Genomic DNA, 14,018 nt, shown 5'->3' with positions numbered 1-14,018 from the left:
GTACCAGTTACTCTTCCTGCACTGTCTAGATTCCTTTTTCATTCATTAGAATTTGTTTTTCAAATTTGAAATGTTTTTTCCCAGCACTGATAAAATTAATTTGTGCTGTTAGCAAAAGATTTTCCTTTTGATGGACAATATGTAAATTTCCAAATTGTAAAAACTCTTCTGAACCTCTCATTTCTCTGTATTTGTTTACTTCAACTCGTTCTGAGAGAGGAAAGGTGTTAAAAGTTCTAAATTTATTTAATTCTTCAAATTCTAGGATAAGCATAAGAACTTTTTATCTAGGACATTTTGAGATAAAAAGAGAGGAGATATTGGAGGTTTTGAAAAGCATTAAGGTGGACAAGTCCCCAACACCAGATAGGGTCTATCCCAGAACAGTGAGAGAAACAAGGGAAGAAATTGCTGAAGCCTTGGCCAAAATCCTTGTATCCTCTTTAGCCACGAGTGAGAGACCAGAGGACTGGAGAGTAGCTAATATTGTTCCTCTGTTTAACAAGGGCAAAAGAGGCAATCCAGGAAATTACAGGCTGTGAGCCTTACATCGATAGTGGGGAAATTATTGGAGAAGATTCATAGGGGTAGGATGTACTCACACCTGGAAAAGAATATGCTTATTAGTGATAGACAGCACGGTTTTGTGAAGGGGAAGTCGTGTCTCACAAACTTGATTGAATTCTTTGGGGAAGCGACAAGGAAAAAAATGACCAGGGCAGGGTAATGGATGTTGTATACATGGATTTTAGCAAATCCTTCGATAAGGTTCATCGTGGCAGGCTGATACACAAGGTCAAGTCATGTGGGATCTGCGCTGAGCTGTTAAGGAGGATACAAAACTGTGTGGGCATAAAAAGCAGGGAGTAACAGTGGAAGGGTACTTTTCTAACTGACAAGCGGTGTTCCATAACGATCAGTGCCGGGGCCTCTGTTGTTTGTAATGTATGTACAAATGATTTGGAGGAAAATGTAGGTGGTCTAATTAGTAAATCTGCTGATGATACAAAAATTAGGGGAGTAGCAGATAGCAAGGAGGATTGTCAGAGGATATGAATAGGCTGGAGACCCGGGCAGAAAGATGGCAGGTGGAATTTAACCCAGACAAATGTGAGATGATACAGTTTGGAAGGTCTACTGCAGAAGGAAAGTTCACAGTAAATAGTAGCCCCCTTAGAAGTATTAGCAGACAGAGGGATCTAGGTGTACAGATCCACAGTTCCCTGAAGGTAGCAACTCGGGTCAACAAGGTGGTCAAGAAGGCGCATGGCATGCTGGCCTTCATTGGTCAGCGCATTGACTATAAGAATTGGAAAACATGTTGCAGCTGTTTAAGATTTTGGTTAGGCCACATTTAGGGTATTGTGCACAATTCTGGTCGCCATACTACTGAAAGGATGTTGGTGCATTGGAAAGGGTGCAGAAGAGATTTACCAAGATGCTGTCTGCATTGAAGACAGTAGACTATGAAGAAAGATTGAACAAACTTGGATTGTTTTCATTGGAGCGTCGGAGAAAGAGGGGGGACCTGACAGAGGTTTACAAGATTATGATAGGCTTGGGTAAAGTGGATAGTCAGAGTCCTTTTCCAAGGGTCGAAGGGTCAGTTACTTGGGGGCATAGGCTGAAAGTGAGAGGGGGGAAGTTTATAAGAGATGTAAGGGGCAAGTTGTTCAGAGTGTGGTGAATGCCTGGAACATGCTGCTGGAGAAGGTGGTGGAAGCAGATTCTATAACAATGTTCGAGAGGCATCTGGATAGATACCTGAATAGGCAGGGAACAGAGGGATATGGACCATGTAGAGGCAAGAAAATTTTAGAGAGGCATCTGTTGGAACAGAGTTGGTGGACCGAAGGGCCTGTTCCTGTGCTGTACTGCTTTTTGTTAACTTGTGTATGCAGGTGTGTTTCTGTAAATTTCATTGTCCAATTTGTGATCATTTTCCCATCTCAACAACCTGGAATTGATGGAGAAAGAGAAATATTGATTCCCTAATAGTAAAAGTTGGGTTTTTATAACAAAATGTGGTTGGGTTCTTACGTGGAGAATGGAAAAAATGATTATACAATAATAAATAGCATCAACTTTGTTCACATTTTACAATGGTTGCTTTCTTCACACCAATATCACCATGTGTTCTGACTCTGAAGGAAGGTCACGCTTCTACAGGTGATTTCAAATATCCTTTTTAATGTTCTGTGCACCCTGTGTGTTTGAATACACAATACCTTTCAATATTTTTGCACACAACCATGAACATGCAGTATATTAAACGGGACAACATTTGCACTGTCTGCGTGGTACCTTTTGGGTTGTTGCCCGATTGCGCTCTCATGCAGCCTACAGGGGACATTGATCATTTGTATCTGCCTTGGCTCTAGTGCAGGGAACCCATTGTAACTGTTGTGTGTTCATTTCAAATAGTGACAGAAGTAGCTCTCATCCGGGAAAGGATTATTGTACAATAACTATACTATAATTGGTAAACTCTGCTGAAAATGGAGGTGGTTTGCTAGTGTCACAGATTCAGATTCCCAGAAGCTCAAGTCTTGTGCAGCTGGCTGTAAGACAAATATTACACTGCAAGGACTCATTAAAGCTAGTTGCCAGGAAGACTTGTGTTTAGGGGCTCTTTAATGATTCCCTGCAGTTTTGTATTGAGCTTCCAGTCCACTACGGGATGCATGCTTTTCCAAATTAGTATGGGTCTTAAGCAATTTAGTTACTTGCATTTATCTAGAAAATATTAGAATACATCAGGTTTGATTTACGTCCTGTTATCCCATCAAAGATTGAGGGGCAAAAGGTGAGATATTTGCTGATTATGAAACAAAATGTCTGGTTTCAGATCTCATTTTAACATGAAGTTTGTTCAAACTTCTCCATGGAGATAACTTTACCTGTCCTGAATATCTGAAGGCTGGTCTTCTTAGATACTACATTAGGGTATTCTTGCTAGCTAGTTGGCCAATAGATAATGACTGTTTTCACGGGTTAAATATACCTGGGCCTGTTTTTTTTTTAACCAAAAGAATAATGTCGATAGGTAACCCAGGCTTTGGATTAAAATGGCAATTTTGTTATTGCTTATTTCAGATGATTATTCTCATTCTTCTGCCGATATCAACCAATCCTTCAAACCTTTCATCATTAACTTCTGTTCAGAGTGAACCAGCAGCTGCAGATATCTGTCATCAATCAATTATTTTTCCCTGAACTTGAGCTTATGATATATATTTCTTCTCCCTTTCTCTTCCTTCAAAAAAGGCAGTGGATAAAGATCTGATGTGCCATTGTTTTGTTTTAAACAAAGGTTTGATTACTGAGTTACATAAGAAGGTATAGGTTGGCACAGGTTGGCGTTTGTTGCAACGTTGAATTGTTTTGCTGCAATTGGTCAGGAAGTCAGTCAGTGAGTGTTCCCTCTTCAGTATTTTATTCTTTCTCAAGTTGTGCCGGCTGTGGTGCAAGTTTCTAAAGATTTAATTATGGCTGCTGGGGTTTGGAAGAGGTCCAATATGAGATTAACGCTCCTGCTCCGCTGCTCAGTAGGATACTTCCTCACTCTCTGCTCTCTGCCCGAACTGTGAGCTTGTTTCACCAGATGTCGCAGAGAATCTCGTCAGTAACCTGCCTCTTTTTTCCTTTTTTTTTAAATTTCTTTATTAAACTCTGTTAGCTTTGTTACTGCGTCTGTGTTCGCACAGTTTACTTGCTAACTTTTAATAACTAGTGTTTGTTTTTTCTTTAACCAAGCCTAATAAATCTTGCATTTGTTAAAGAATTGATAATGAAAAGGTGTTTTGTTTTAAAACTGAATATGTTCAACAGCTCAGTTTTGAAGCTTTTTTTATTTACAGCTGCCTGTGACAAATTCATTAGAAATAAAACTGTCCCAAAACTGATGCTCCGATAATGCAATAGGATTTGGATATAACAGCAATTCTCTTCAATCCTTGTTTGAGTTTCAATTGACAGTGCCTTAAACTTCAAAGATTATTTAGTTAACCATCATTCATATACTGTCTTTTGCAAAATGCAGTATAACTATGGTTCTGCAAAAAAATGCATTGTTCAGTTACACTGCCAGCAATACAACCCCACTGTTAATGACTGACAAACCCAAGTTATCCATGTTCCTGTGGTCCCACATCAGCCATTTGATAGAGCAGGAAAATAGCAAGGATAAATGCAAAACAACTGTGCATTGAGATTCAGTTCTATAAGCATGAGATTGTTGCTTTCTGATTTTTTTAAGTATAAAAGTAGCTGTGCCATTTGTCGATATACATGTCTAAAACAACTCTGGACCCTTTACATAAAATGCTGGAAGATCTCAGCAAATCTGACAGCATTTATGGGGCAAAGATGACCCTGACTCGAAACATTAGCACTATTCTGTCTGCACAGATGCTGTCAGACCTGCTGAGACTTTCCAGCATTTTCAATTTTTGTTTCATATTCCAGCATCCACAGTATTTTGTGATAATCTGGGCCATGTTATCAGTTTGCTCCTAATCCATCTTTTGAATAGAATTTTAAAAATTATCCCATTCTTCCAAAAAACGAGAGGCCAGATGTTTAAGCACAATTTGTGCTCAAACTGAAATGATTATTAACAAAATCCAAGTGTTCCAAAGTCTTCTAAATGCTAGGTATTTGTTAATCTTTGTATTAATTGTATTTTTTAAAATATATTCGTGAGTCAGCTTCAATATAAGGATTAACCTCCAATGAATTAACAGGAAATTAGGTATATGTTTGCCAGACATTGACACGTATCAAAGGAAAATCAGTGCTTCAATTTTATTTATTTATGCCTGAATAATACGGTGTCAAAATATTCGTGAACTAAACACACAAAAAAATTGGGGTCAAAGAAACAATAAGTATATACATATCAAAATGTTCAAAGGTAAGGAATGTCATTGATACTTTAAGCCAGCAATGGGTATTTGCATAACAGTTTCAACTCATCCACTTAATTGAAGTGGGTGGTTATTTGCTTGCACAACAGCGTCTTGGTTTTGGTCACCAACTAATCTGTCGGATAATAAATCATAGTAATCCTCAATTTTTAGTTAATTTCAACTGCTTTCAAATGCTAATCATTAGGCAGGACGCAAGAAATGCATTCAGAATTGAGTGACAATTAAGAAGTGCTGTTTATTGGAAGAGTTGTCGGTTTGTTTTTTGAGCAGTGATTTCCCTCCTCATGAGTCTGACCCATTTTACTTTGTAGACACCCTACCATGTGAATATGCTTTTAGCTGGCTGCGATGAGCATGAGGGCCCTGCACTGTACTACATGGACTACCTGGCAGCTCTGGCTAAAGCCCCTTTTGCTGCTCATGGATATGGAGCGTTTCTGACTGTCAGTATCTTGGACCGATACTACAAACCAGGTGGGTGTAATTTGTGGTGGAAAGAACCTTGGAGTCATGATGCAGGTTCTCATGTGCTTGCCCTATTTCCCAGTTACTCTGTATCTGAGAGTGGCTTTCAGGCCATGTGAAAGCCTAAATTTAAACTTCAATATTGCACAGTTGACCTGTTTATATTTGCATTTTGCCACTTGCAATCACTGCTCCTTCAGTCTCTTATTTACATACACCACTTTGGTTAATTTTCACTCTGATGCAACAAGACAATCTGTCTACTACCACTTATTGATTCATGTCAAGATTTATGCCTGGTTTTAATATTAACTGACTAAGCTGCCCTTGGACACTGTTAACTTTGAGCTGGTCCAGACAGACTCTAGTGAAAAGTAAACTTTTTCCTCTGGAGCATCCTGTGTACATTTCCTGAAATCACCTGTGAAAAGCTGATAGAAATTAACTTTATGTACCAAATAATTTAACAATGCTTAAACTGTTATCTAAATTTGGGACAAAAGTAATCATTTGGTTAATGTTTTAGTGAATTGGTTGCAGTTCAGTTGAAGCTGACGTTTAGATGTCTTTGCGTTAAGAGCATAGAAGGTTGCCTTTTAGGGAGAGAGAGCAAATTTAAAATATACTGTCAGCATTTTCTTCTCCTGCTGTAGTCCCCTCTTGTATGCAACTTCCAATCCCTTGATATTAGATTTTCATCTTTCTTTGTAAATTCTAAAATATGTGTAACGCTTTTAAAAATGTTCATGACCTAGAATCCTACAGCAGCCTTAAATTAAAAAGTATCTTTTAGTTTAGTGAATGTACATATGTGACCAAAACAATTGTATTGGCTAAGAAAATATACAGAAAAGATTTTGTCCAATTAAACAATTTTGGAATCACAAGAATTGTACTTTGACTGGACTTCTAACCACCCAAGTTCATGCTTTTGCACTCCATTTAAAACAAATAGTGTTTAAAGGGCTTAAAAACTTTGCAGTTAATTTTTAAGCTATTTTAAGTGCTTGACGAATATACTTGCTCTGTGTTTTGAGTGGCATTGACTGTATCACAGATATTAATAGTAGAGGAAGCACAGGTCTGTACTTTTAGAAGTAAAAAGCACGTGTCACACGCATTGATGAATCTAGTGCTCAGCAGGAGGCTAGTGAAAGAAGTGCGCTAACTGCAGCCGGCATCTGCAGATGGAGCTCATTTTCACACTGTTTGTAATAAATTGAATCTGAGGTGCCTGTCCTTTTCCTGAGTTCGGACCAGGAAAAGGAGGCGGATTCTGATGCGCTTCAATTTCCAAAAACTAATTGATTCGTTCCAGCTTGTGGCTTGAGTGGGGCTGACTCTGTTTAAGAACCCTGCTTTACATATGGACTGTATTCAGCTGTGAGTCAGATAACTTCTGTTTTCAAGTCTGGACTTTATTTAATTTTGTGGGGTGGGGGGTTGTTTTTATTTGAGAAGACTTCAAAAATTGAAACAATGTGTGTTTGCAGATCTCACACGCGAAGAGGCAGTGGAGCTCTTGAAGAAGTGCTTGCAAGAGGTGAGGTCCAAATCTGAACAAAATTGTCTAGGAAAATTTGTTCAATACAAGGAACAGTATTCAGCTGTGGGATTTCTGAAAATGGATGCATATGTTTATACTTTCTCACACGACATCAGCAGATGAGAATATGAAAGTCTGGTCCCGACATTTCCCTTGTATGCTGCTTTCTAATCACGTAGCAGTAGGTGTGTTCATCACAGAGCAAGATTTTGCTTTCTTTTAAGAGTGCTGCCTGGCAGTTACTGAGTTTCGAAATTCATCTGCTGTTGATAGGCATCCAAGAAAGAAACAATGTGTTCACCCTTCGTTTTATGCAAGTGTTCTCTGGCACCGTTGAGTGGGAATGTGGGTTTCCACCTGACCTGAACTCCTCTTTGAATTTAGCTGTATTTTTGCTATAAACAAATTTTCTAGAGTATCTGTATGAGGCACAAAAGGAAAGTTCCTGCTTTAAAAGAATTACATTTATAGTATCCTCAGCATTTTAAATCAACTGACATTAGGAGTAGCAAGTATGAACCTCTGTCCTGTTACTCTCTAAATTTAGAGATTACAATAGCAATTTCCCTCAAATAAAAGCAAACTACTCGGAAGCTAGAAAACTGAAATAAAAACAGTAAATGCGGATAAGTTCAGCAGGTTTGCCAGCATCTCTGGTGAAACAATAGTTAACGTTTCAAGTCCATCTGAATTTTCTACATTTCTCAAAACATTTTTTTCTCTTCACAGATGCTGCTAGACCTGCTGAGTTTATGCAATGTTTTCTATTTAAATTATTTCCTTGATGAACCTGTGCAGGATAAATGCTTCAAATGTTATCCTCATCAACTGAAATGTTCGTTAATTGAATTCACTTATTTGTTGTTTCTTTTCTCAGATTCAAAAACGATTTATTCTGAATCTCCCCTCCTTCACTGTTCGGATCATTGATAACAACGGTGTTCATGATTTGGAGCAGATTTCTGTGGCAGATTTATAATTTCACTCTTGGGCTTTTTTTTGTTTTTTACTTTCTAAAATTTGTGTATATGAGCTCAGAATAAAGGCTGAGATTCACACCAAGTTTGAACTTGTTTTAATAAGTTTTATTTCAAAATGTGGTTCTCATGCAAACTTGCGTATAGTTCGCATTTATATTGGTACAATATTAATTAGCCATGTGAACCTTGAAAGTAGAAAGTTCTTAAAGAATTGATGGAAAATATGAAATTTGAACATTACTGAAATACTATGCATTGAATTGTTTCGGAACTAATTGTGGGGAGAGGTTTACTGTATCTATTGAATTCTGTGTTAAATTATTGAATTGACATTAATAGAGAAGAGGGATACTTTATTCAGCTCATTTTATGAGCAACTCCACATTTCTTGTGTTAAGTGATGTTGCAGCAATACAAACCTTGTATCTGATCCATGCAGTCATACCTGACTTGGGGGTGCCTGATGATTTGATGTGAGCAATAGTAATGTTTCATGCTGAACATTGACTTGTATAAAACTCATCCCAAATGTATTTAAAAAATGTTCTCATACTCGACCACTATCACAGATATTTAGGTAATCAACTGGAAACTGTTTTCATATAATTAGAAAAAAAACTTTTGAAACTGAAACTCGCCATATTAGGCAACAGAATTTTTATTTAAATTTGAAAAGCTCAGCGTCTGGATAGAATTGTGTTGCCCTGTCCCAATTTCCCCAGTTTGCAGTGATCTAACCCACATCGAAACTCCGGACACCTATTTTCTGTTAGCTGAAATTCATAAAATGTTATACACTTGTTTTTTTTTGTTCTGCTGATTAATAGAAATGTGCTGAATTCTTGCAAATAAATTTTACTTCATTCTTATTTTCTGAACGAAATTAGTCATTGTGAAGTGCCAGCACAGACATGACCGACAGTGGTCTCTTCCTGTGCAGTGATCCCTCTGATTTGCCATTACAATAAAATATTAATCAGAGTAACAATATTGATTGCATCACATACATCCATGAGCAAACTTAGTCATTATTGAAAGATTTTCACAATCGTGGTCAGTTAATACTGCAGTTCACCACTAATTTGCATAAGGTTTTAAGGTTGGCCTTAATAGCTTTGTGGCCTATAAGTAGTAAAGTGAAATTATTCCGAGTCACAGTCAAGAGCCAATCTATAAACTGTGGTTTTTCTACATTACTAAAGAAAATTATCATTTAATGTAAATCAATATGCAGAACTGGCGTAATCCTAACATTCATTGGGTCATGACAAAATCATCATGTAAGTTTTAAGTTTACTTATTAGTGTCACAAGTCGGCTTATATTAACACTGCAATGAAGTTACTGTGGAAGTCTCCTAGTTGCCACACTCTAGTACCTGTTTGGGTACACAGAGAAAATTCAGCATGGTCAATGTAGTTATCGAGCATGTCTTTTGGACTGTGGAAGGAAATCACAGCACCAGGAGGAAACTCACACAGACACCGGGAGAACGTGCAGATCTGCACAGTGTGTGACCCAAGCTGGAATCGAATTCAGGTCACTGCGCTGAGAGGCAGCAGTGCTAACCACTGTGCCACAATGCCATCCATAGCTCAGAGATTTAGGGCTTTCTTTTATGAACTTTCATTCTGAAAGTGGAAAATGTGGAGCTTTCAATCCCCCACTCATTTTCATTACTGGTGATTATGCAGTATAATCGAGACTTGCTGATAGGACTGCAGTGTAGTTATTATAGTTCATTTATAGTTGAAGCTGTAATGTTTTTGCCATATTTTTTAAACTGAACCAACGATCACATTTTCAGCTGCCCATATCTATAGGACACAGCAGTCAGGATTTTATTGCTGCTTTGTCCTGTCTATTAGCATAGTTTTTCATAATTCATCATTAACCCCATGACCCTCTTAAACTCCTCCCATTGCTAAGAGCATGGACTTTGCAATAACTTATACCAAGGCTGCTTTATTTCAGTTAGTAAGAACCATGGTTTCTACCAGGCTGTGCTGTTCTGTTCCTTCCCTCTTTGAAATGCTCCATTATTTCATCTGTTGAAAGTTCTAGCATTTTACTCTGATAAATTGAGTCTTTAGCAGCTAGCCTTGTGGCTTGAACCTGTCACTAAAGGAAAGGTCACTGTGTGAATCTACTGTATCTAATTAATGTGGCTAATTGGAGTGGACATGTACTAAAGTTTTTCTGGTTTTAAAAATGTGAAACAAAACTTATTTTTCCAGTTTATATTTGCATTAAATTGATTTAAGCAGCTCAGTAGAATGACACAATTGCTGATATGGTGAGATGTAACAAAATTCTCTTCTCTGCCTGTTCACCTGTTCCTTTGTTTTTTTTTGTGCCTCTGTCTCAATGAGGTGATCTTTATTCAGTGGTGCTCATGTGCACAGAGGTGATTAATAGACATTTGATAATTATTGCTCCAAAATAAACTCGTATTAATCAGTTTGAAAGTAACATATGTTTCGCCTGAGGCAGGAGACCCTCCGGCTTCCCCGCTGAGAGAGGCTGCAAGGCAGCAAGGGTATTACTGCACTCTTCACAGACACACAACCAGCCAGCAGCTTTCATTGAGAATTTCATGGCATTCAAAGTCTAAAACGGAGAAAATATTTTGATTGAGGTCGTTGTATAAACCTTTTTATTAAAAAAAGCATTTGGAAGTTGTTTAAGATAAGAGGATTTGATAGGGTAGATAAAAGAAATATATTTCCATGGCTGGGGGCATAACCTTAAAATTAGCCAGACCATTCAAGAATTAAATCAGAAAGCACCTCTTCACACAAAGCTTTGTGCAAGTTAAACTCTTCCCAGATAATGCTGGATTCTGGGTCAACTGAAGCTTTTAAGACTGGGGGACAATAAATGTTTTGGGTAATAGGAATCAAAGGTGGGTGCATGGGGTTGAGGTACAGATCAGCCATGGACTAATTGAGGGGCTGAATGGCCTCCTGTTCCCAATACCTGTTTCAAACCAAAGCTTTACAATTTTGCATCAATAATTTAGTGACAGCAGTATCATTGATACTCACCTAAAATATATGTAGAAACCAAAGTTTTTGAACAATGCGCCAAAGCTAAATGTGGAATTATTTATTGAAACTCATAAATGAAGATATCTGAAAAGCTGGTGCTAATTCAGAGGGAGGAATTATGAGGTGATAACTGCCATGGAGCAAACTTGAACATTTAAAAGGTACGCAAGGCAAAAGTTGTTCTGTTCCCAATGTTATATCAAAGAATATTTTGTCTATGCACCTGATTCACACACAGGATACAGATATTCAGAATTACTGAAATAAATCTGGTAAATAAAGCTGTACTCATACCATGCAAGATCTCTAAGCATCATTTTTTTTTACATACTGATCTTGCACTGCTTGCTGGAATTCAAAAGTAAACCTAGGAAATGGAAAACACAAAGCATGTCAGGCAGGAACTGTGAAGGGAAACAGTTAACCTTTCATATCGATCTATTTTGCTTTGGTGGTTGATGGTAAACCTGCCAGATTCATTTAGGCCATCCACCATGAAGATCCCCATCAGGCTTAGCCAATCTGGTACAATCTGATATTAGAATGTGCTGCATGAAACTTGTGCATGGGGAGCCAATAATGCAAGCAGATGTCTTGCGAAATGTATTATCAACTTCAAAATGCAAAACACAAGCAGAACTGGAGTTACAATACAGGCTGTGCCTTGCTATTATTTGTGTCCAACCTACAAGAATAGTGCTCAGTTAATGTGCATAGAACTCACTGCTGTAATTCATTTTTCAATATTTCCAATATCAATTGACTCAGTGTGAAGAAAGATGATATTTATAACTGGCATAAAGGACCTTTGAGTACTTGAAATTGTGTTCACACTGAAGTGGAGTTAAGTTCCACCTGCTAAGAATCTCAAGTGCACGATAAGCATCCAGATGGGATCTTGTGCAGTCAAAAGCAAGCCTGACACCAGTGTTGTGCTGCCACGTTCGGACTGATGCACACTCAGAACCACTTTGCATTGATACGAAAAGGATGGTAATAATTGTAGCCTGAAGCAACCTAAAATGGTCGCTGTCTTATTTATACAGGACGCATACTGATGGCAGTTGTTTAGTTTTGTATAGAGTGCTAATTATTTCCAGTCCCACTTCCTCCACCTACCATTGCCCCCTTGGACTGCCAACAGAATAATCACTGCCCTTCGATATTTGCCTCCTGAAATACAGTCTAAACACACCCCACCTCCCCTAATGCTTTTTTTCCATGTCCAGTTTTACTGGGACTGCTCATATTTGGTTTCACCAGTTCACTTAACCAATTGTAGTCAGCGCATCTGTAACAATGGTTTCTCTGCCTTCCCCTGCACTGTTGCCTCTGGAGTTCCCCATGGATACATCTTTGCCCCCCTCTTCATACACAAGCTGCTGCTTGGTAACATCATGTGTCGACATAGCTTCAGTTTCCATGCACATTTCAACATCCAGCCGCCTCAGCCCATCTGCTGCAGAAATTCTCATCCATGCTCTTGATGGCAGTGGATGAAATAAAAAGCAGATCCAATAAAAGAAATAGAAAAGGTTGGAAAAAGCAAACAGGTCTGGTAGCATCTGTAGGGAAATGGTATCTGACTTTTCATCAGAGCTGAGAAAATTTAGAAATGAGTAAGAGAAAGGGAGCATGAAAAGAAGAACAAAAAACGTTAAGGTCTACAGTCAGGTGGAGAACAGGACAGATTAAATGACAAATGGTTTCATGATACAAAAGACCAAGGAAGAAGTAATGGGACAAGAAACATGAATTAGGAGCAAGAGTAGGCTATTCAACCCCTCAGGCCAATTCCAGCATTCATTAAGATCATGGCAGGTCTGATTGTGCCTTAAACTCCACTTTCCTTCTATCCACAATACCCTTTGACTCCTCTGTCAATGAAAAATCTATCCAACTCGATCTTAAAACTATTCACTCACCTTGCCTCCACCACTTTATGGGGAAATTCTATAGATTCACGACTCACTTGAGGAAAAAATTCTCCCCACCTTAAATAGGAAACCCCTATTTCTAAACTGCCCCAAGAATCATAGAATTCCTACATTGCAGAAGGAGGCCATTCTGCCCATTCAGTCTGCATCTTACCCAGGCCCTATCCTCATTATCCCACACATTTATCATGACTAATCCATCTAGCCTACACACATTTTGGGACACTAAGGGGCAATTTATCATGGCTAATACACCTAACCTGCACATCTTTGGACTGTGGGAGGAAACCAGAGCACCCGGAGGAAATCCACACATAGACAGGGAGAATGTGAAAACTTGATAGTCTCCCAATGCTGGGTTTGCATCTAGATTCCTGGTGCTCTGAGGCAGCAATACTCTGCACTCTGGTTCTTTTTTTTCATTCATTCATGGGACAAGGGTGTCGCTGGTTGGCCAGCATTGACTGCCTATCCCGAGTTGCCCAAGGGCAGTTGAGAGTCAACCACATTCTGTGGCTCTGGAGTGACATGTAGGCCAGACCAGGTAAGGATGGCAGATTTCCTTCCCTAAGAGGACATTAGTGAACCAGTTGGGGTTTTTTTTCCCCACAAGGGAAATATCTTTACAGCATCCACCCTGCTGACTCCTCTCTGGATCTGATCTGTTTCAACGTAATCAGCTCTCATTCTCCTAAACTTCAAATGGATACAGCCTGACCTCTCCTCATTGAATAAACCCTTTCGTTCCAGGAATCAACACAGTGAACAAACAGTGGGTGAGCTGGAAATAACAGGACACAGCCATCCAAACACAAAGAAAATGAAGGAATGAGAGAAACAGAACCAAAAATAAAACACAAAGCTAAATGGGGGCAGAGGTTATGAACTAAAATTGTTGAATTCAATATTGTGGACAGAAGCTGTAAAGTGCCCAGTTGGACCTCCTTGTGTCAAAGCCCTTAAAACCTATTCATTAATTTTCAATGGGACATTCTTGGTTAGAAGTAAACAGAGAATAAATGGAATTTTAGCAGATGGCAAGGTTAACAGTTAAGAGGAGGTACATTTTTCAAAAAAAGAATTGATGCTACTTTGGATCAATTGTATATC

At 38.6% G+C, this 14,018-nt stretch overlaps 1 protein-coding gene across 1 annotated transcript in view; it reads left to right on the top strand.

The window, feature by feature from the left end:
- The window catches only part of psmb2 (proteasome 20S subunit beta 2), a 36,246-nt gene extending 28,241 nt beyond the window's left edge, over positions 1-8,005 (top strand). Inside the window, exons 4-6 of the mRNA XM_080211129.1 lie at positions 5,243-5,405; positions 6,890-6,939; positions 7,820-8,005. Coding sequence (XP_080067255.1) covers positions 5,243-5,405; positions 6,890-6,939; positions 7,820-7,921 — 315 coding nt within the window. The 3' untranslated portion in view covers positions 7,922-8,005. The remainder of the gene's footprint in view (positions 1-5,242; positions 5,406-6,889; positions 6,940-7,819) is intronic.
- Positions 8,006-14,018: the final 6,013 nt, after the last annotated feature.

The sequence above is a fragment of the Carcharhinus amblyrhynchos genome, chromosome 24, assembly GCF_965287045.1.
Source record: "Carcharhinus amblyrhynchos chromosome 24, sCarAmb.v2.hapA, whole genome shotgun sequence".
Classification (NCBI taxonomy): Eukaryota; Metazoa; Chordata; class Chondrichthyes; order Carcharhiniformes; family Carcharhinidae; genus Carcharhinus; species Carcharhinus amblyrhynchos.
The sequence above is the reverse complement of the archived record's forward strand: the minus strand, read 5'-3'. Positions and strand labels throughout refer to the sequence as shown.